This window comes from Pinus tabuliformis, chromosome J (genome assembly GCF_031772625.1).
Source record: "Pinus tabuliformis cultivar Carrire ecotype Pingquan chromosome J, CPIR1, whole genome shotgun sequence".
NCBI classification, from domain to species: Eukaryota; Viridiplantae; Streptophyta; class Pinopsida; order Pinales; family Pinaceae; genus Pinus; species Pinus tabuliformis.
The window spans coordinates 1468204530-1468228729 of NC_142295.1; the positions used below are offsets into that span (position 1 = coordinate 1468204530).

The following is a 24200-nucleotide window of genomic DNA, read 5'->3' on the forward strand; positions in this document are numbered from 1 at the left end:
ATACCAGTTTGTGGAAATGGTTAGTACATAGGATATGGATCCTGTAATGAGAATGATGCTTGTAATTCTTGCCAATATCTGAAAGATTCTCCCCATGTGCTATTTGGTGAAAGTGGGTTTCTTGAAATTTTGTCCACTTCTTCATCGATAGTTGAAACAAAAAAAATGGGTCTTTTATCAAAGGAGATATTATTATTTATAGCTGTACTCATTCAGTTAATGCTAATGACTAATGTTTTGCAACTTTTGAAAAGCACACCAGGGGAATTGGTATGAATATTTTAACCGAGATGGGATATGATGGAACGGGCCACGGAGTTGATGGCCAAGGCATCGTCAATCCTATCGAGGTGAAGGAATTAACATTATATGAAGGATTAGGTCATGTCCACTAAGAATTTGGAGAGTGCTCCAAAATTGATGAGGCAAAGAAATCATCAAGTGTGGAGTTCATGCGAAAAGGGATCCTACGAATTGTTGGTATGTTACACCATGATGGTAGTGATAATGGAAAGTTGTCTCCATAGAGAGGTGAATGTTCCAAAGGAAATGAAAATTCCAATTCTCCTCATCAAATTCACATTCCCAAAGATAGGTATAAGCATCATGGGTATTCTAGAAAAAAAATTTCTTACGATAATTTATAGAAAATATTTCCCTGTACATTTTTTCATGTAGCTGACTATTTTTTCATGGGTAGACTATTTGTACAAGCAATTTTCTTTAATAATTTTAATTACTTGTTGTACATACCTGCTTGGGTAATTTTTAAAGTGATGTCATGTATAAATCACTTATATGAAACAATATATTTTGGCATTTTATGTCTTTTTTGGCTTGTTTTTGGGTCAGACGTATGTATGTAAATTTGAATGTTGAGTCCATTTCGTGTTTGTAAAAACTTTTGGAGTCCAAAAGTTCCTTTTGGGGGAAGGAATAATCTAGGTGGATCTTTGAATTCTCAAAAATTGAGTGCCTCAAACTTCCTTGTAAACATCTCGATTACATATAGTTTGAAAAAAGTGATTATTGTGCAATTTGAACATGCTCAAACCGAGTCTATATATGAAAGTTATTACAGTTTTAATTTCTTGTCAAACTAGTCAAAAGTCAAAGTCAAAGGTTGAACTCAACACTAATGTTGCAGGTGATGTGGCAAGTGCCCATGTGATCCAATGGGATCTCGACAAGTGGCAGTACAATTGGAGGGCAAGTGGCCTAATGATTGACATGCATGTGAGCCAATGAGAGACAATTATAGGTGCACCAATGAATTGGTGCCATGTGGCCCAATGAGAGGGCACCGCGTGGCCCAACATGAGCTAACCATGTGGCCTTAAGCAGTCTGCTAAAGTGTATCGACTCTGTGAGATTTGAACCTCGGACCTTCTGGCACAAAATCCTACGCCTTACTGCTAGACCAAGTTAATGTTCCTTGTTATAACTAACTCAACACTTTGTTTTCTCGTAACGCGGTTTGATGAATGGAAAAAACGATGGGGTGGAGCCCACCATATTCAAAGGTTTCGTCAAAGTTAACACCCTTCCAAACATAGTCAAACAACCAATATACATGTGCATGGCATACATTCATTGAGTGTTATTAATATATGGTATAAGGATTGTTTTAATATATGGTTTCCAATTAAAACACATCACAACAATAATATTAGATATTCCATGGTGGTATTTAATATATGGGATATATATTTCTATCATATAAGTGGTATGGTGGATATAATACATGGAGGATAAGGTCTTTAATATATGGATATGTTATGTGGTTGAGTTATTAAACATGGTGTGTTATATTTTTTAAACCATAAGAAAAACCATTACAGTATGTTTTAATATAACCAATGAAAATGATTCCAACGGGTGGATGGAACTCGAGAGCACCGCTACCACAATTCCACCACCCAACCATTGGGCTATATGAGACATTTTGTTCAGTGATTTGAAGATTTAAGGCTTTTGCAGCATAGTTTGTAGTGAATTTTGGCAAATGATGGTATTTTGGCCATCCTCTGGCCTTTTTGAACACAAGAAGACCCTAGACAAGGGTTTTTGGCTCTTCTGAACATGATGGTAGAGTCATTTTTGAAGTTTGAACCTCATAGATTGATGTTTTAAGAAAGTGATCCTCAAATGCATAATGGTGTTTAACCATTTACGTATTGTTCTTCCAGTGGAGAAGATGATGGAATTGTTGTACAAGACCGGAGAGGGTTTCCATTTTATGTAGAGTTTATGATCAGTGGACTTTGTACCCATGTATATAGAACTAGATGCTTTTCCATTGTACTTTTTGACACATGCCTTCTGAGACAGGAATTATAGAGTGATATCCTGGAGGGCTTGAGTGAAATATAGTTGAGCTTATAATCTATGGACTTAGAATTTCTTAAGGAATTCATCTGCGGTGTCAATTTTTCCATTTGAACAAATTTGTACACTTCACCGGGAAGTGGTAATGTTTGTAGTTTTTCATGGTGATCATGTTGAGTATGTTTTGAATCCGAGCAACACATTCATGGACCTAGTGCTATGTTTTGATAGCATGTCCAGCTTATGTTTTCTTTTTCTCATTGAATAAATAGCTCTGAGTGAGAGCTCTTTGTAGGAGAGACCACCACTTGATGATAGAGTTCCTTCTTGTTTTTATAGATATTATATATACTCATTCTTTAGTTGTTTCTCTTAATAAAATGGCCTCATAATCATTGGAGTAGGCCCCAAAAACGTTGTCCACCCTGGACGAACTCTGTTATCAATTTCGTGTTTTGTTATTTCTTTGCTTTGCCATTATTTTTCCATAGTTTGGATTGGAGTAGCACAAGCTTCATTTATATTTTGTAGTTAATTGCATTTACCTATTCATACTAGAACACATACGAACACAAATAAATTTTTAAGATCCATTATTTTATGAATTTGCAAAGTGTTAGTTCGATCGAATTTTCAGATTGGGTGGTATCAGAGTAGTCATGAAAAAGTTGCAAGTATGGGAAATAAATTGAAGCATGAAAGGCTCCAAAAGTTTGAAGAAATTAATCTATCTCTTCAACTAGAAAATGTCGAGATGAGAATATTGCTCAAAGTAGTAGAGGAGGAGAAGAGGCAAATGTGCCTGTAGTTGCACAATATTACGGAGGAACAGATTGGTGAATGTTCTATCCCTAAAGAAATGAAAAGTCCCTCAAAGATGAAACTAGTTTGTGGATATGGTCAGTACACAGGATATGGATCCTGTAATGAGAATGATGCTTGTGATTTTTTCTATCATTTGAAAGATTCTCCTGATGTGCCATTCGGTAAAAGTCGCTTTCTTGAAATTTCATCCACTTATTCATCAACAACTAATAAAATAAAGATGGGTTTTTAGTCAAAGTAGGTAATTATTATTTTCATTTCTACTCCAATTAATGCTAATGACACGTATTTTGCATCTTTTGAAATTAACAACAAGGAAATTTGTATGAAGTTGTTAACCTAGATGGGATATGACGGAAGGTGGCTCAAAGTCGATATCCAAGTCATTGTAAACCATATCAAGATGAAGGAAAGACCACGTATGAAGGATTAGCTTATGGCCATGAAAAATTTGGAGATTGCTCCAAATTGTTGAGGCAAAGAAATCGCCAAGTCTGTATTTCATGCTAAAAGGGATCGTATGAAGTGATGGTACATCACACCATTATGGTAGTGATAATTCCAAGTTGTATCCACAGAGAGATGAACATTCCAAAGTACATGCAAATTCCAATTCTCCTTTTCAAATTCATAGCCCAAAAGATAGATATAAGAATCATGGGTATTCTAGAAATTTGTTTTCTTACGATCATTTATGGAAAATGTTTCCCAATACATTTTGTCATGCATCTGACCATTGTGTGTCTGTGCGAACAACAGAAGGTATTGGTAAGAAAAATGGACCAAATCATTGGGGAGACACATAAGGAACCTCTCCCAGGTTTGAAAGTCTTATTTCCATGAAACTGACATTCAAGAAATTTTGCACCCACTACAATTTAAGTGGGCACTGGATTAACAAGCATTCAAAACTCCATCTGAACCTTCATCCCAAGAAGGAAAAAAGGTTCGTGTGATCCCTTGTGAGGAATCTAACAGCTGGCAAAGTAGAAGCTGATGAAGTGCTCAAAGTAGCCTTTGAAGCAGAGAATTTGTAGAAAGAGAACCCATAGGCCTAGTTAGGCAAAGAATAGGTAGACTATTTGTAAAACCAGTTATCTTTAATAATTGTAATTACTTTTTGTATATACTTGGTTGGATAATTTTGTAAAGTGATGTCATGTATAAATCACTTATATGCAACAATATATTTTGGAATTTTATGTCTTTTTTGGCTTGTTGTTGGGTTAGTATGTATGGATATTTGAGAGTTGAGCCTATTTCATGTTTGTAAAATATTTTGGAGACCAAAATTTCTTTTTTTGGGAACGTGTGATCCAGGTGGATCTTTCAACGTGCAAAAATTAACTGTCTCAAAATTCCTTATAAACAACATCATTATGTAGAGTTCAAAAAAATGTATTACGGTGCAATTTGAATGAGCTCAAACCGAGCCCATATGTGAAAGGTATTGTAGTTTGAAGCCTTACTGTCAAAATTGGTCTAAAAGGAAAAGTCAACACTGACATGGCAGGTGAAATAGCATGTGCCTATGTGATCCAATGGGAGCTCAACAAGTGGTAGCGAAATTGGAGGAAAAGTTACCTAATCATTGTGTTGTTGTTGCTAAAACACCCTTAGAAATTTTGGGTTGAACCAAATTTGAGAGCCTACCTTGGTCTTGTATATTGTCATCGCAAAAATTGAATCCATTCCATGTGTTTTATCTAAGTTTTTTGGTCCCTTTTGTGAGAAAACAAAAATGTAACCTTTTCACATGTTAATTGTCACATGATGTATAATAGATTTTTTTGGTGGTTTCAAGGGGTTTTATTAGTAAAAATGAGTTGATCTTACCATGTAAACATTTTTTGTGTCCATTCCCAAAGTTCTAAGCATTATCGCAAAAGTGTGATAATGGTCATCACAAAGTGTATCTTTGGTGTCGCACTTGTCATAGGTCATTGCAAAGTTTTCGCTCTAAGGGAAGTATGTTTCACATGTGTCCTAGATAATTGATGTTGTTGTGTTATCAAGTGTTCTAAGTGTGTGATCACATTCAAGTCTCATCATCATTCACATTAGCTTCATTGATCGCACACTTAGTCAAATTCTGAAAACTTTTCGACCAAGCAACTTAACCTCATCCAACCCTCCTGAACTACGCATGCCATAGTTCCAGTCCTCAGGCTACAACCCAACCTCTTAACACTATGCAATGCCCATTCCTTTCCTCCTAGGACTACGCACTGCACACTCTGAATGCGCAAGCCTGGACCTTGACCTCCAAAATTGCACAATTCAACCCTCCATCTTGGCCCCATTTGTGCATTACGTAGTCTCTGAGTTCAATCCGAGTCCTTTAACTCCTGAGCTATACAATTGCACAATCACTGGGTCTTCTCTACCTCCTAGAACTGAGAATTTAGCTGAAAGATTGCAAAACCACTCCACCTAGGTCACTGGGTCTCAAAAATGTGTAATATTCTTGCCCAGTTCAACTTGAACTACACATTGCACAGTCTCAACGCTCAAGCTTAACCCCTGACTCCGTGAGCTACAAAACTACACAACCATTGAGCTCCTCCCTCAGCCTATCACCTGGTTTTGGCTCGACAACTGGATCAACCTAAAACATCTTAGGCTAGGGCTTTCTCAAAGTGTTGTCATCTTGTCATGAGATAATTTCAAATGCATGTAATCTATAAATCCATGACATGATGCTGAAGAAGGATATAGATAAGGGCAAAATTTTGAAATACATCTTTGTAGTTGGTTATTTAAGTTGATCAATAAACACAAAGCAAAGGGACACCAGTTGGCAACCACAACTCAAGACTTTATATCATTCAAGACTCCTCACCCCTAATCCATATGAGGTGGACAAAAGAGCATACTCAAGAAGACACATAACAAGGAGTAGCAAGAATAGCTTGACATTGCCATGTCACTAAGAAGTCCATGTCATCAGTGTTATCTCATGTCATGAGTCATCATATGCCACATCATTATTGTGAATTATGTAATTATCTACTCAAAATGTATTGTAAAGTGGAAGTCAAAAGGATGCATACATGATATGAAGAGTCATGTAAATTTGAAAATCTATATGAAGTTAAACAATCATGAGGGTATTCAAAGAGTCGTAGGGGAGGTGAAGCATCACCACGTTGGTTATCTATACACCCTCATTGTATGAGCAAAGGAATTTCCACCTTGGATCCTCCCACAATACATTAGAGAGACAAGCTAGTTCTTTTGAGGAGCAAGTGGTGGCTATAATGCTCCAATATTAGAGCTAGTGGTTTTTGATATATACATGTGTCTTGGGACTTTTAATTAATGTATGAAGGGCCTGATAGCTAGCACATTCTTCATGAATGGATTATGAATGTTTATAATACTATTTTGTGAATGTTTATGATTCATGTTTGTTTTCACCTGTACTAAAGTAGTTGAACTATTTATTTTATTTTAGTGCTTCTCATATTGAGAATGTGTTGTAATTGTTGCAATGCCCATCGTATTTTATGGACTACTCCATTAGATGTTAAACATCTATCTCTTACTTGTGTGGTTTTCTACCATATGTCTACTATTACCTCTCTCTTAGAGGATCACTTTCCTTCTCCTCCAGAGTAGAAGAGCTTTGACACACCTATAACCGAAAATTCACTAGGCACACTTACTTTCTTTTCCAAGGTACACCTATGTTCCTCTCTCTTTCTGACAGTTAGAGCCCAAGAAAGGCTTTAAGAAATTGGAAACTAGGCCATATTCTAGATGGGGTACCTATCCCAAATGGTGTGAGGTCTAATTGGGACCACATATCGGGGAGACCCCTTGAATGTTGGTAGGTCCAACACTGTCAAAATTTCTAGTACTAGAAGGATATGAGCAAGATTTTAATGGTTGATAACCTTACCCAACCTCACCATACATCTTCTAGTCAAGGAAATAATATTCCCAACACTTACCCTATTCATATTCTAGAAGTTGATGAATCTTGTCAGCCCAGTCTTGAAAAACGTGTGGAATATATTACACGCATATCTGGGCCATCTAGCCTATAACCTGTAAACTTGTAAAGGCTATTAGAATTATTCCTGGAGTACACAACATTCCTTATTTTTCAAAGAAGAACGCGACCACTCCCACTGGGATAGTGGTTTTAGCAGTCAAAGATCTAGTTCTCACCACTCTTAAAGAACTGGCAGGGACTGTAGAAAGCACAAAGAAACCAGAGAAACCTCCATCTTTTAACAAAGGTGACATAGATAATTTTTTAATCTCAAAACATACATTCTATGGGTTACGTGGTGAAGAAGAAGGAGAGGATCCATCAAACTCGAGAGAAGAAGAACAAGATCCATTAGAATATGAGGAAGAGGAGGAGCACATAGACCAAGATATGATAGACCAAGATCTAGAATAGATGAATCAGGGCCCACTTACACTATTGGGTGTGTTACCCAAGAAGCTGAGGAACTTGGAGAAGTTGTTAGAAACATATGACCTTGACAAAGCAATGGAGGAAGAGGATCACTTGGATCACTTTTACCTACATCTTGAAATTCTTGAGGTACGTGACGATGATATTGCATGTAGACTTTTTCTATGTAGGTATGATGGTAGAGCACCTATATGGTATCATAGGCTTCCCCTAAACTTAATCTAAAATTGGAGGGGTTTTAAGAAACTCGTACTTGAGAATTTTGTTGATGATAGAACCTCCGCCATGCTGTTGAGAGAGTAGGGAAGTCTTAAGATGGACCAGAATGAGAAAGTGAAGGATTTCAATCAGAGATTTAATCATAGGTTGAACAAATTTCTGACAAACACAAAACCTCATCACTCCATGAACATTGATTATTACACGTCTTCCTTACTGACAAGCATTGTGTAGTTTGTGAATCAAACTACGAAGCCAACTTTGTTGAAAATTAGGAAGAGTAAATTAAAGTTGAGAACGACTTGCATGAGATTGGATTCATCGCAGATGATGAGCCATCAAAGGACTCCAAACACATGGGAAAAAGGTCATAGGCCTCTGTAAGTAATGCTAAGGAGAAGGAATAAACTGATCTTGAGAGCCTAACCCACACCATCAAGTATGTGTCAAATGAGTTGGCAAAGTTCCAACAGAGGTCAAGCGAGACCACTGTGAGAAACAAGCCTCCTAGGTTCAACATTCTAAGAAGGGTTTATAACTCTGGAAATAGCAACAATCAGCCAACCAAGTTTGAGCATAGGTTGAACATTGTGTTGAATTTTGAGAGTTTGGGCATGGACCAAAACTGCTCGTTTCATAAAGAATATCATTCACAGAAAAAATGCCCGCGTTGGAACCACAACATGAATGCTATAGTTGTGCATCTCACTGATATAATACTTTTAGATGACTAGATGAAGCCGATGGAAGATAGAGAGGACAATGTTGTAGTTGAAGAAACTGCGAGTATCATACATGTAGTGAATACATTTAGTTGTGTTTATGCAGCTAAAAAGAAGAGTGTCGAAGAAGAACCATTGAGTGAGGCTCTGGCCCAACATTGTAGCACTTGATACAACTTGAGAAGCCAAGGCCAGGTCTCTGGGAAAGATTTGACAAAGGAATTTGAAGGAGAATTTATGAAGGAAGATCAAACCGCCCATCAACTCAATCCAGAACAATCAGAGCAAGTCTAAAAATGTGGCTATAATGAAAAGTACTTTCACCATCAACAAAAGTAAGTTGAACATTACAGAAGTAGCAGATAAATTGACTCCTCCAGAAAATTTAGTAATTTCACCCACATTGAATTCCAACATAGCTGAAGACATCAAAAAATCTCATGCAAACATTTCGCTCTTTGAACTCACATGGTTTGCGAGCCAGTGGGAACTGCTTAGTCGTGCTCTTGAACAACCAGCCTCAGGTAACAAGGCTTCTTCACAGAAGTGATTTGGTAAGTCGTATGGTCCTTTGGAGTTTTTTCTTAATGATTTAACATTAGATACTAACACACTCTTCCCTCCATTTCTGTTAACATTTCAAATTTTTAATTACAATGTCCACAATTGTTTAGCTGATTATAGTGCATTTATAAATGTTATTCCTTTATCTGTAGCTAAGAAAATTAATGAAAAATGGTATAAGATAGATGCACATAACATTCAAATAGACATGACTCTTGTCCATGCTATAGGGGAACTCAAAAATGTTCTTATCTACTTATCATACAACCAACGAGTTCAACAGCGTATAAATATAGTAATTATGGACATTATGGAAGTGTATGGTGTTTTGTTGAGCAGAGACTGGTAGAGAAAATTGCAATCTGTTTTGTTATGGACTGGTCACATTATGGATTCCGTACAAGGGTATAAGCAATTAAATATGGGTAAACTCAGAGCCTTACATGAAACATACTATCACTCCCTTCGAGGGAAAAAATGAATTAGTTTCTTTTGTGGATATTATATCTAGAAATTGGTTTTTAGAAACTAATCCGGGATGTTATCTTACTCAACCATCCCTAGTCCCACTTGACACATAGTTGGAACTCGTCCTTAGTCCAACTAGAAAAAGTGACATTTGTATAATAAGTAGCAATAGTAGTAATAGTAGTAGTGTAGTGCATAGTCCTTGTACATATGATGTTTGGACATTGTATTTTGAAATTTCGCAGATGCAGGAGGGATCTAGAGCTAGTTGTGTTTTAGTAGACTCGCGACAAAGAAAACATCTTATCTCAAGCTGATTGGAATTTGAGTGCATGAATAGCACAATAGAATATGAAGCACTCATCTTGGGCTTATAGAAGGCCATTTACGTCAATGCTGGGATCCTCAAAGCTGTAGATGATTTTGAAATCATCATATGATAGGTATGCAATATTATTCACTATGTGTCACCTAATCTAAAAGGTAATCAACAAGATTTATGGCATTTTATTTCTCTCTTCTAAGATTTTAGTATTACTTTTGTTCCTAGAATGCGTAACATAGTTGCGGATGCATTAGCAAATGTTGATGCTATGCTATCACTCCTTAGGGATGGTTTTTTTGTAGAAATTCTTTATAAGCCATCCGTCCTCGATAATATTACTAATCTACATGTTTTCAATGATGACCAGTAGATACTGCACTTTATGGTGAACACTGAGGTATTCATGGATGAAACTATTGATGAAGACGAGCATGGGAAAGTGCTGCAATATACAACTCGTAAAAACAAGGAAAATCGCATGCCAAAAGGCATGGTGTCTTTGGAAAGTATATATGAATTGCATAATCACTTATAAGGGCTAGTCAAAAAAAAATGATAGATCAATGTTGTCACATGAACAAATAAATCTTGGAATAGAATAGGATTTGAAGTTTGTCAATATCTGTACTTTTGGCACACCATAGGAGTGAAAATCATTTATCTACTTATTCAAGCAGTATCGAGATGTTTTCGCGTGGAAGTATGATGAGATCAAAACTTATGACACCTTAATAATCTATCCTTTTATTCCAATCAAGGAAGGAGTCAAGCCTTTCCAACAAAAGTTGCGGAAGGTACATCTGACACTTGAGCCTTTGATTCAAAAGGATTTAAGGAAATTTCCAGATGCTAAGAACATCTACAAAGTGTGACATTAGACCTCTGCCTCAAATTTGGTCCTAGTGAGGAAGAAGTCTAGGGAAATCCTCTTATGTGTTAATTTCCGTAACACAAACCTAATGAGCCCCAAAAATGGATAGTTATTTGGGCTCATTCAACCTCCTAATTCAACTTAATCCACCATTCTCATTAGTTTATTGCATGTTTTTATTATATTTATGCTAATAGAGTGAATTAGGTTAGTCATTATGCCAACAAGTCTAATGGGTGCTTTGTGTAGCCTTTTTGGTCAACTTGGAGACAAAATTGAAGGTTTTAATGCGCACTTGGTAGCCAAATTCGTGGGAGAACAAGGGAGAGGATTTGTAGGAAGGTGTCCCCTTCATTTATGGGCCCTTACCTTGAATTCTCCACCATCAGCTCGGAGTTCAAAGGCCACCAAATCAATTAGCACAAGGGCAGCCAAGCAAGTCAAGTAGGACTGCTGTTAACTACAAGTCTTGGGCAGCCGAGTCCCTAAAGTTTAGGAGGACTGTTGGGGTCCTCAATTTGTATAAATAAGAAGGCTTAGGGCCTCATTTGGGGTTAGCTAGTAGTTAGTCATTTCATAGTTTTGTTGTAGTCATTTTGTAGTTCGATTTTTAGGCAATAGATTAGTTTTGCTGTCAGCTCATTTTCAAGTTCTCCTTGTGGACAGTTTTGATGTAACTCTTCATTTCTTGATCAATAAAGATGAATCCAGCTTTGCACCAGCTCTAAATCTCTCTTAGGAGGTTGTATCTCTTGGGGTTGGGCCCATCTCAAGTGCCCAGTACCTCCTTTGTTTACCTTTATGTGTCTTTGCTGCATTCTTAGAGTAAAATCTGCTATTTAGATTTAAAACTTGTTGTGTTATTTAGGTTGCTTTTGATGATCAAAGTAGATTTTCATGTTCAGATTGATTTGGATAGATTAATAACATAAAGGATCCTTGGAAAAAGGGGCTCAAGCACCTCTGATATTACCTCTCCCTTAGTGGGATCATGAGTTGGGACAAAGGTGACCTTGCTGCCCACAAAAACGTTGTTTTGCTTCACCATGAAAGTATTAGTGTTGGATTCTTAGTTGTCAAACTTGATATCAGTTTTGACTGCATGCTTAGGGTTATGATTGCTTAGTTGCATAGTTAGTTCATCTGATTTTGTGCAAATAAACTTCTGTTCCATTTCTTTTGCTACTATCTAGGTTAGATTAGGTCAAGGTAATTAGGTTCTTGATTTTCCAAGTCTTCATTTGTTAAATTCGAAAAATAACTTGCAGAGCACCTGTTATCCTTCTCTATCTACCCATAATCCGTCAGATAATCTACTCCAACCCTTAGTCCATGATTCGTACCCTTCATTCGCCATACTTTCCCCACCTTGCCCTAATTCCTACATTCTTGTGCATCATCGCTTCCTCCATCCTTGAACAAATCCAATCGCTCCTTAGCCTCATCCACCAAGTCCTAGACCTCTTCACACCCCTATTTCACCCCCATACTCATTCCTCCCTCTTTTTCCCTCCATCCATGCTCCAAAATCCCATTTCGAAACATCCTGTAGAAGAATTACAGAACATCCTGTAGAAATCCTGAACATCCTGTAGAACCCCTGCAAACTTCCTGTAGAAGCTCACGAATGAGGTTTCTTGATAGCCAAACTTTGTGAAACTCTCTAGAAGGGTGTTAGGGACTCGTTAGACCGTCTCTGAACCTTCTCGACCTCTCTCAAGCATTTCTCCTCCTTGATCCACCTCTGCACAGTCAAAAATAGTTAAAAGCACATGCATGATAACTCCAACAACTTAAACAAAAATACAAAAAGATGTTTTCTTCAGATGGAGGTAGTCTAGACACATGTATTTTACCTTCATAGAAGTAATGGCATCTCTTTTAGTAGTTTGCATGCTCTCCTTTGCATCAGTAGGACTAGCTGGTAGAATTAGGGTTTGCTAGGGTTTGCGTTTCTTTTTGGCTCTCAGTTTCTTTTTGCAATTAGATTAGCTTCCTTCAAGTTAGCTTTCATCCATCAATTAAAAGGCTTCTTCTAAGAGCTCATAGAAGTTGGCTTAAGCTCCTAGCGGACTTGTGCCAGCTGACCAAGTGACAGCTGCGGCAAGAGCTAGTACTTGTGCATACAGCACCGTCGCTTCCAAGTTTGTTACGAACTACCGGGTTGATAAAATTAAAGAAGGGAGTTCCAGGAGTTGTAGCATTATTGCTACAATACTGGAGCCCACCATCTTTTTGGCACCATTGCCGGGGAAGCGTCAGAGTGTTGGTGATTGCTGCTTTTCTTCTATTTTCCAATACAACCTTCTGCCAAGTAGTTTATTTCATTTCCATTATGCAATTTCGTTTATGCAAAAGTAGATTAGCATTTCCCGCTTTCATAGATTAGCATTTCAATTCCACAATTTCATTTCTGCAAGCGTAGATTAGCATTTCAATTCCGCAAGCGTAGACTAGCATTTCATTCCTGCAATTTCATTTGAGCAAAATAGATTAGTCCTTTCCTGCTTTCATTTCAATTCCGCATTTTCATTTTAGCAAGATAGTTAGTTGCAGTTCGATCTATTTCAGTTTTGCAGGTAGAAGTAGAAAAAAGCAAAAATCAACCAAAAAGATTTCATTTCATGCCTTGTAGGAGTAGGGATAAGTTAGAAAAATGATTGCACAACACCCCCACTGCTTCGCACAGCCAACATTCTCTCTTCTTAGATGGCTATGATTAAAGAACCCTTAGGTGGACAGCAAGACATATTTGAAGAACCTCAAGGGAAGAAGAAGAAGAAACCATTCCTCTAGAGCAAATGGCTACAAGCAGAAATGTTGGGAGCAGTCCCTTGTCCAAAGACGAATTTGAAAATCATATGGAAGATTTCAAGAGTGATATGAGGCAGTTTCTTGCCATGCAACTGGATACCTTACAGATCCAAAGGAAGCAAGAGGAAGCCAAGAGGGCTTTGAACATCTTCTGTCCTAGGTGCACTAGAAAGCATCCTAGGAACGAATGTCCAATGCACTCCCTAGAAGTGTGTTTCATCTATGAAGAATCCCATCCCATGAATCAGTGCCCTTCCTTGCCCGGAATTAAAGCTGCATATCAAAGAGCCAAAGGAGCCACTGAACCACTCTATTATATGAACCAAAGGAGTCTGCATGGACCTAGATCTTACCAGCAGGAACTGCAAGGGATACCCGAGACCTATTATGACCCCTATCAAGCCACTTTCATGCCTTCTTGGGGTCCCCCTGCTCATCCTTCCCGGTTCACACCTCCTCCTCGTTCCTTCACAGATCCATATTATGCCCAACCAGTTGCTCATTCATTTCACTCTTATGCTCAGCCACAACCTCAGTGGAATGCACCTTATCAGGGTTGGAGGCCCCAGTACAACTCTCATCCCACTCATTTTCCTCCACCACCTGCTCATCCACAACCATCACCTCCTCGTCCACCAAGGTAGCCCCAAATGCCTACCCAACCACAACCCCATCCACATCCATCTCAAATATACACCCCCACTCAGCTACCCATACCACCATTTCCAAATCCGCACATTGGAATGGCTCAACCTAATTGCAAAGCTGAGGCACAACATGTCTGAAAAACTCCTCTTGAGCTCAATGATCTTCACCATAGCTCAGGAAGAGTATTGCAAAAAAGAGACTATATTGCAAGCATTGAAGGACCACATCCAGTAGAAGAAGATTCAAAAGAAAAGATCAAAGAACCATGGGATGCACTTGATGAAGAGAAGGCATCAAAATCAGAGATCGAGAGAGTTCCCTCATGGTTACCGTCAAATCTTCCATGTATTCAAGAGAAAGATCAGCAAAAAGAGGATGATGAGGAAGTCATAGTAGAAAGTGACATGAAACATGACCCAGATCAGCAAAAGGACCAAGGATATCAAATCTATATTGAGATATGGTTTCAGAAGGTCACTAAGTTGTAGCAGTACTCTCTTCTTCAGCTATGTTTGATCCCTTCAAAGTCAAATCATTTGGTCTCTGAGATTCGGATAGTTGTCAAAGCATGCATTTCAAGCCTCCACACCAGTTTATCTCTAATCTCGATGTGCACATGGCTCCATTGGAAGTATTCTTATACTTGAGAACAATTTTGTTTTTCAAGTAGGGTAGGGTAGAAAAAAGAAAAAAAAAAAAAGAAAAAAAGAGAAAAAAGAAAAAGAAAAAAATGAAAAAAGAGGAAAATAGAAATCTAAGGTGAAAACCTCCTCCGAGGGGCCTTAGATTGGCTCATTGATTGAAAACCTCCATGAGGCGGTCAATGGGTTGGGAAAAAAGAGAAAAGAGAATAAGATCTCTGGGTGAAAACATCCCTTGGAGGTGCCCAGGGCAGGCAATTAGGGTGAAAACCTCCATGAGGCGCCCTAGTTGTTTTTCAAAAAAAAAAAGAGAAAAAGAAAAAGAAAAATAAATCTAATTTCCATTGAATAATTTCAGGTTGCAGCAATGACATTGCAGGTCTGGAGGATCACTCAAAACAAAGACAAAGGAGTTTTTGTGCCTTCTAGAGGAAGTTCTATATTTCTACAGGAAACATCCTGTAGAACCTTCAAGCGAGCCAGATTCGATTTTGGAAAGGGATCTAAAGCTTGGAATCCATTGGTTATTCCTGCAAGCATCCATGTTCCCATTCCTCACCCTTTTCCATCATCTTTTCCACCTCATTGTGCTTCTTCATTGTGCTTCTACAGGAAGTTCCTGTAGAAATTGTAGGAAGCTAGAAATGGATTTCAAAAAGGTGGTCTGGCGAACATGGTAGCTTCCTCAAGGGTTCAGAAGTCCTCCTGCACTTTTCAAACTCCTCCTCCATCATCTCCATACCTGTATCACAGCCCAAGCTCAGTTTTTCTTTCCATGCAAAAACTTGCAAAATGCTTTGAAGAGAAAATGCATAGAACAAAATTTGTTTTTGCCATAACTTGAAAACCATGCATCCATTTGAAAAACCGTTTTACAGGGAATTGTATAGGGATGATGGCAACATGCTCGAGCAGTTTCAGCCAATCTCGCTGCACGGTTTCCAAGAAATTAGCCTCCATCACCATCAGCCATTTTTGCATTTTCTCCATATCCATGCATCCGTTTTAAAACCTGTTTCATGGGGAGATGCACATAGGTGGTAGTAGCCTACCCAAGCAGTTTCAGCCGATTCCGATGCATGGTTTCTGAGAAATTGATCTCTGAAATCTTCAGCCATTTTCCATTTTCTCGAAATCTATGCATCCGTTGATCACGATTTTGCTATGGGAGGTGCATCATGATGATAGGAACATGCTCAGCAATTTTCAGATCGATCCGGTTTACCGTTTGGGAGCAATGGCGAAAACAAGTTCTGGTCCTCTGAAAATTCAGCAGCAGCAGCTTGAAGGTGCAGATCTGAACGTGGAAATGAACTCCTGCAGCATGCATCTGGCCAGAGGACACCTGCACAAGGAAAAAACAGCCATGAATCATCAACCAGGCCATCATGCAACCAAAGAAACAAATGCACGCAGCAACAAAAAGGACACAGCAGCACGCCGACTTACAGGTATGTGTCTAAATCGGTTCCTCTATTTGCATCAATATATTTTAAAAGTGCATAAATGAATGAAATGGTGAGATTAAGCCAGGAATCTAGCAAAGTTAACCCAACAGTGCCTTCTCTAGTGCTCAGCCAGAAATCATGCAGTATACGTGGATAGTCGACTCACGTGGAAATTAAAAAAAAAGGGAGTGTTGGCCGTTTGAACTCCAGTGCAATTGATCTAGAAGAGAACATGCAGTTCATGATAGCACTACATTTTGCATGTGGCCACGTACCCCTAGCCACTTCACTCCCTCACCAAAAATTATGCCGTAATTGAAAAATGCTCGGCTGACTCTCACCACCCGCTGATTCATTTGCACCTGTAACGTCCTTAGCCGAAGTACGCGTCCTCTGCTCCCACAATCTGTTAACTAGTCATCCTCCATCTGGTTTTCTACCTGTTTTCAAAATTATCCCGTGTATCAGGCTCGATTAGAGGTGCAGGGGCACTCTACAGGCGTTTCTACAGGAAGTCGTCTACAGGAAATGCAGAAAACAACTCTGCAGAAGGAAAACCCGAGATTTTTGTCAAAATTCAAGCTTGAAATGAGAAAAGTAGTTAAAGCTCGTGTCCAAGGTTACCAGGGTTCTTGAAAGTATTGATTTTGGGGTTTTTCAAACGCATTATAGATCTGTTAATGGTGGAGCAATCTGTTTGAATTCAGAATCTGATCATCTATTTCATAGTCCATGGAGGACAAGATATTCCCTGCTTGGTCTAAAAACTGTTGAAGAATGCTTAGAAGAATATGATGTGAGCTTAGAGAATGGTTTAAATTCTCATGAAGTGGAAAAACGCCGTCAAATATATGGATGGAATGAGCTCCAGAAGAAAAATGGTACACCTTTGTGGAAGCTGGCAGTGGAGCAATTTGATGATACAATTGTTAAAATACTTCTGCTGGCAGCTGGCATTTCATTTCTTCTCGCCTACTTTCGTGATAATGTGTCTTCTGAGGAGGGCATAACAGCCTATGTAGAGCCCCTGGTCATTCTCCTGATTCTCATCCTCAATGCCATTGTTGGAGTATGGCAGGAGAATAATTCTGAGAAGGCTTTGGAAGCTCTCAAAGAAATGCAATCTAATCATTCAAAGGTCTTGAGAGATGGACATTATGTTGTAGATCTTCCCTCCAGAGAACTTGCTCCAGGAGAAATAGTGGAACTGAAGGTGGGAGACAAGGTTCCTGCAAACATGAGAATTGTGTCCCTCAAGACATCCACCTTTAGGATGGAGCAGAGCTCCCTGACCAGAGACAACATGCCTGTGGTCAAAAGAACATATCCAGCCACCTTGTGTGACTGTGAGTTGCAGTCAAAAGCATGCATGGTGTTTGCAGGAACTACAGTTACCAATGGCTGCTGCACATGCATTGTTGTGAGCACTGGCATGTTTACAGAAATAGGTAAAATTCAGGCACAAATTCAGGAAGCTTCAATGGAATGTCATGATACCCCTTTGAAAAGAAAGTTAGATGAATTTGGTGAAAGACTGACAACAGTGATTGGTGCCATTTGTAATCTTGTCTGGATCATGAACTACAAATACTTTCTTTCATGGGAAGTCATAGATGGGTGGCCAAAAAAAATTAAAAAATATCAAGTTTTCCTTTGAGAAATGTACGTATTACTTTAAGATTGTTGTTGCTCTGGCAGTTGCTGCTATACCAGAGGGATTGCCTGCTGTGATTACTACATGTTTGGCTCTTGGCACTTGTAAGAGGGCACAAAAGAATGCTATTGTGCGTAAGTTACCGAGCGTGGAGACTTTGGGTTGCACCACAGTGATTTTCTCTGATAAGACAGGTACTCTTACAACCAATCAGATGTCTGTCAGTGAGTTTATAGCCATAGGGCACAGTGCTGGTTCACTTAGAGAGTTTACTGTTGAAGGAACAACATATAATCCTGAGGATGGAAAAATATTGGATTGGCCTGCACATAATATGGGGGAAAATTAATAAACTCTGGCAGAAGTTGCTACAGTTACAATGATGCAGGGATATCTTGTCAAGGTCACCAGTTCCGTGCTATTGGTATTCCCACTGAGGCAGCCTTGAAGGTATTGGTTGAAAAAATGGGAGTTCTAGACCCAATGGCAGGTGATACAAGTGCCATTCTCAACAGTGGCACAGTGAAATTGGGCAATTGTGATTGGTGGATACAAAGATCAAAGAGGCGGGCTTTATTGGAGTTTGATTGTGATCGAAAATCCATGGGTGTTATTGTCCTGGAACCAATGGGACAAAATCGTCTGCTAGTGAAGGGCGCCATGGAAAATTTGCTTGAAAGGAGTGCTTTTCAACAACTTGCAGATGGATCAGTTGTTGAATTAGATGATGCATCAAGGGAATTACTCTTGAGGAAGTTTCATCAAATGAGTTCAAAGGCTTTGCGTTGTTTGGGACTTTCTACAGGAAGTTTAGAGAAAGGGCAGCAGAAGGAGAAATTGGCTGAGATTTTAGCTAAGGAGGCAGCACCTGTGTTGGCCACCCTAAGCGCATCCATCCCCTCCATGAACACTCATTTTTTTCAGGGTTCGGACACAATTTAGTCATGGTTCAACCTTCTACAGGAAGCTACAGGACTTTCTACAGGAAGTTCTGTATTTTTACCAGAAACATCCTGTAGAAGCCTTTGGGCAGGCCAGAATCAAGTATGGAGAGGGATTTGAAGCTTGAAGTCTGTTGAGGAGGCATGCAACCACTCTTCTCTTCCATCCTCCATGGGTTTTATCTCCTTTCACCACCATTTCAACCATCATATTAAATATACTTACACAATCATACCAAGGCTGAGAATTCTCTAGGAAAAGGAGCAGACAGTGGGAAGAAGCAGAGAGAAAAGCATGGTTTTCATGACAGAGAAGAGGACATCACTTCAGGAGCTTGGCATGACAAGGAGGCCACCAGGGCCATCAAAGATGAGGAGATAGATTGGTTGCTCAGAGGATGAGCAACACTTTCAGTAGGGGGGTGATGATGAGCCCCAAAAATGGATAGTTATTTGGGCTCATTCAACCTCCTAATTCAACTTAATCCACCATTCTCATTAGTTTATTGCATGTTTTTATTATATTTATGCTAATAGAGTGAATTGGGTTAGTCATTATGCCAACAAGTCTAATGGGTGCTTTGTGTAGCCTTTTTGGTCAACTTGGAGACAAAATTGAAGGTTTTAATGCGCACTTGGCAGCCAAATTCGTGGGAGAACAACGGAGAGGATTTGTAGGAAGGTGTCCCCTTCATTTATGGGCCCTTACCTTGAATTCTCCACCATCAGCTTGGAGTTCAAAGGCCACCAAATCAATTAGCACAAGGGCATCCAAGCAAGTCAAGTAGGACTGCTGTTAACTACAAGTCTTGGGCAGCCGAGTCCCTAAAGTTTAGGAGGACTGTTGGGGTCCTCAATTTGTATAAATAAGAAGGCTTAGGGCCTCATTTGGGGTTAGCTGGTAGTTAGTCATTTCATAGTCTTGTTGTAGTCATTTTGTAGTTCGATTTTTAGGCAATAGATTAGTTTTGCTGTCAGCTCATTTTCAAGTTCTCCTTGTGGACAGTTTTGATGTAACTCTTCATTTCTTGATCAATAAAGATGAATCCAGCTTTGCACCAGCTCTAAATCTCTCTTAGGAGGCTGTAGCTCTTGCGGTTGGGCCCATCTCAATCGCCCAGTACCTCCTTTGTTTACCTTTATGTGTCTTTTCTGCATTCTTAGAGTAAAATCTGCTATTTAGATTTAAAACTTGTTGTGTTATTTAGGTTGCTTTTGATGATCAAAGTAGATTTTCATGTTCAGATTGATTTGGATAGATTAATAACATAAAGGATCCTTGGAAAATGGGGCTCAAGCACCTCTGATATTACCTCTTCCTCAGTGGGATCGTGAGTTGGGACAAAGGTGACCTTGCTGCCCACAAAAATGTTGTTTTGCTTCACCATGCAAGTATTAGTGTTGGATTCTTAGTTGTCAAACTTGATATCAATTTTGACTACATGCTTAGGGTTATGATTGCTTAGTTGCATAGTTAGTTCATCTGATTTTGTGCAAATAAACTTTTGTTCCATTTCTTTTGCTACTATCTAGGTTAGATTAGGTCAAGGTAATTAGGTTCTTGATTTTCCAAGTCTTCATTTGTTAAATTCGAAAAATAACTTGCAGAGCACCTGTTATCCTTCTCTATCTACCCATAATCCATCAGATAATCTGCTCCAACCCTTCATTTGCCAAACTTTCCCCACCTTGCCGTAATTCCTACATTCTTGTGCATCATCGCTTCCTCCATCCTTGAACAAATCCAATCGCTCCTTAGCCTCATCCACCAAGTCCTAGACCTCTTCACACCCCTATTTCACCCCCATACTCATTCCTCCCTCTTTTTCCCTCCATCCATGCTCCAAAATCCCATTTCGAAACATCCTGTAGAAGAATTACAGAACATCTTGTAGAAATCCTGAACATCCTGTAGAACCCCTGCAGACTTCCTGTAGAAGCTCATGAATGAGGTTTCTTGATAGCCAAACTTTGTGAAACTCTCTGGAAGGGTGTTAGGGACTCGTTAGATCCTCTCTGAACCTTCTCGACCTCTCTCAATCATTTCTCCTCCTTGATCCACCTCTGCACAGTAAAAAATAGTTAAAAGCACATGCATGATAACTCCAACAACTTAAACAAAAATACAAAAAGATGTTTTATTCAGATAGAGGTATTCTAGACACATGTATTTTACCTTCATAGAAGTAATGGCATCTCTTTTAGTAGTTTGCATGCTCTCCTTTGCGTCAGTAGGACTAGCTGGTAGAATTAGGGTTTTCTAGGGTTTGCGTTTCTTTTCGGCTCTCAGTTTCTTTTTGCAATTAGATTAGCTTCCTTCAAGTTAGCTTTCATCCATCAATTAAAAAGCTTCTTCTAAGAGCTCATAGAAGTTGGCTTAAGCTCCTAGCGGACTTGTGCCAGCTGACCAAGTGACAGTTGCGGCAAGAGCTAGTACTTGTGCATACAGCACCGTCGCTTCCAAGTTTGTTACGAACTACCAGGTTGATAAAATTAAAGAAGGGAGTTCCAGGAGTTGTAGCATTATTGCTACAATACTGGAGCCCACCAAAATCGTGCCTTGGAACAAATACTACAGACAGTATCAGGGTCAAAGATGTCCTCTTTGCTGAATGGTTATTCAAGTTACAACCAGGTTCTGGTCTCAGAGCCCGATAGAGTAAAAGCTACATTTTGCACGAAGTGGGGTATGTTTACATTTAGAAGAATTTCATTTGGGTTGGTCAATGCAAGTGTGACATATCAACATGCCATCGACATCAAATTTAACTGCTTAATCAGGAAGAGCGTAGTGTTCTATCTTATCAATGTCATGGTGTTTTCCATGAAGAAATCTAACCACTTACACCATCCGAAGAAAATTTTCGAGCGATGTCAGAAATACAGGATATCTCTTAATCCCAATAAGAGAATTTTTGCAGTGTATGAGGGTAATTTATTGGGCCACATTGTCACAAATCATGGGATTAAACTAGACCTAGAAAGGGTCAAAGCAATTATGTAGATTCCCTTCCTAGTAAACAAGAAAGCTACGCAGTCCTTCTTAGTGAAGATTAACATTCTCCACAAGTTCATCTCTCATTATGCTCAGATTCGGAAACCCATGTAGGAGATGGTAAAGAAGGATGATGTGTTTTCCCATATTAAGAAAGCTATTGCAGAAGCACCTTCCTTGTACAATCCAAATTTCAACAAATATTTTATGCTCTATGCTTTCACTTCTAACACTTCTCTCGTTGTTGTCCATACACAAAACGATGATCAAAATAATGAGTTTCCAACATATTTTTTGATTTCTAGCCTATAAGGACCATAACTTAGCTATCACCACTGATAAGTAGGCATATATAGCCTACAAGGTGATGAAGCGTTTTTGCCCCTATATCTTGGTAAATAATTTCATTATCTATGTTCTGCACCTAGTAGTCACATCATTGTTTTTTCAACAAGAGATGGCTAAGAGGAGAGTGAACTCAATGGCTGGTTTGCAAGAGTACGACCTAGAGTTTAAGCCATTTCACACAATCAAGGGCCATGGTCTATGTCAGATAGCGTCAAAAGTAGTATATTCAAAAGAATAAGATCCATCTGGATCAAAGTAGGAGATTGAAATGTATGATGTTGAGCTCAATTTCCCCACTGTTACCATAAACGCTTGGTATGCTGACATGCTGTAGTATCTCGAGCATGACATAGTTCTCTCACACTTTTCTGCAGAACAAAAGAGGGAAATTAGGATAAAATCATTATCTTATCAGTTGGTGCATGGGGTTCTTTTCAAAAACCACCATATTGGAGTACTTTTTAGATTCTTGGAAGCATATGATTCAAAGAAATTATTGTGTGATCTCCATGATGGACTAGCTGGGCGACACTTCACGGAAAACCCGCTAGCACACAAATTTATCTGGGTGAGTTTCTATTGGCCCATATTATTCAAATATGCTTATGCCTATTCCCATAAGTGTTTGGTTTGTCATAAGTGTGGTGGAAGAGAAAAGAAGTCAGTCTCCCCATTGTAGCCCATTGAAGTGGAAGAACCATTTCAACAATGGGGCTTAGATGTGATTGGTGAAATTTTTCCGCACTCGTTAAAGAAACATTGCTATATCCTTACAACTACAGAATACTTCCCACGGTGGCCAGAAGCAGTTCCCCTCAAACAGGTGAATGATCAGGAAGTCATCATCTTCCTTAACCATAAATATCATTTCCAGGTTCAACATTTCGACTTCACTTGTTTTTTACAATGTAAAGTAATTTTCATCGTTAAAATTATATGATTTTTCTTTGGAAATTGGAATTTTGTTGAAACATTCAACTAATTACTATTCAGAAGGAGATTCTCTTGTTCAGTCTAGAAATAAAACCTCATTTTCATTATCAAGAAGATCATTTTCTCTTAACAAAGGAATTGGCACTCTGCTTTGGTGAATGACTTATGGTCTAATTGAGTCATGCCAAAACCATCTCTAAATATGTCTCCTTAGTTCCAAGTGTACATAAAATAATCCATCCTACCCTCGAATATCTACCTTCTTGCCCTTCAACTTTCATAGGAATCTCAGGGTAAGCCTTGCTTATTAGTTCAGCATAGGACAAACACCCTTCACAAGCTACAGAAACAAAGACGAAAGCCAAAAGAAAAAAAATTATCTTCATTGGAGTCATATCAAGAGCTAGTTCAAAAAAACGTTTGTAGGGAAATATTAATTTGGTGTGGGTGACCTCGTATTAAAGTGGGACAAATCCCACAAGGACAAATGAAAACACACTAATTTCCAATCTCTGTGGATTCGACCATTCACCATACATGAAAAGCTTGGCCAACACACATATCATCTTCAATCACTACGCATGAAGATTGAACCTCTTCCCATTAATGGAAAATACTTGGAACATTATTTTCAATGATGATCTGGACTTGTGCCCTGCCCTATATACATAGTTCCTTTTCTTGATTGTTTGTTTGTTTGTGCTTGTCTTTTTTTTTTTTTTTTTTGTAAATAAGCGTCATATGTGAACTTGTTTTCCAACTTATTTGTGTATGGATGAATTGAAAAGAGGCTTTTGACACCACAACATTTGGCTAACATCCGGTCCTCCTTCTTTATGTTGGTTACATATTTTGTTCGATGAAGTTCTGATAGAAAATATGATCTGTCTCTAAGGAGAGTTTTGGTTGAACCATGATACTTGTGTCTATTCTAGAAACATTATGCCCACACTCAATTCTTTTTTTTGGTGTTTTCACGCTTATCCAATCGGTAGAAGAGGTAAAGGGCAAAAAAACCAAACGA

The 24200-nt window shown here is 38.8% G+C and overlaps 1 protein-coding gene across 1 annotated transcript; it reads left to right on the forward strand.

Annotated features, from left to right (window-relative positions):
* Positions 1–16223: 16223 nt before the first annotated feature.
* Positions 16224–18773, forward strand: LOC149232902 (calcium-transporting ATPase, endoplasmic reticulum-type-like). The gene is made up of 5 exons (XM_089382037.1): positions 16224–16308; positions 17013–17864; positions 18004–18153; positions 18348–18670; positions 18765–18773. Exons 1-5 carry the CDS (start codon positions 16224–16226, stop codon positions 18771–18773), a joined length of 1419 nt encoding a protein of 472 aa, XP_089238163.1.
* The last annotated feature ends 5427 nt before the right edge of the window (positions 18774–24200 follow it).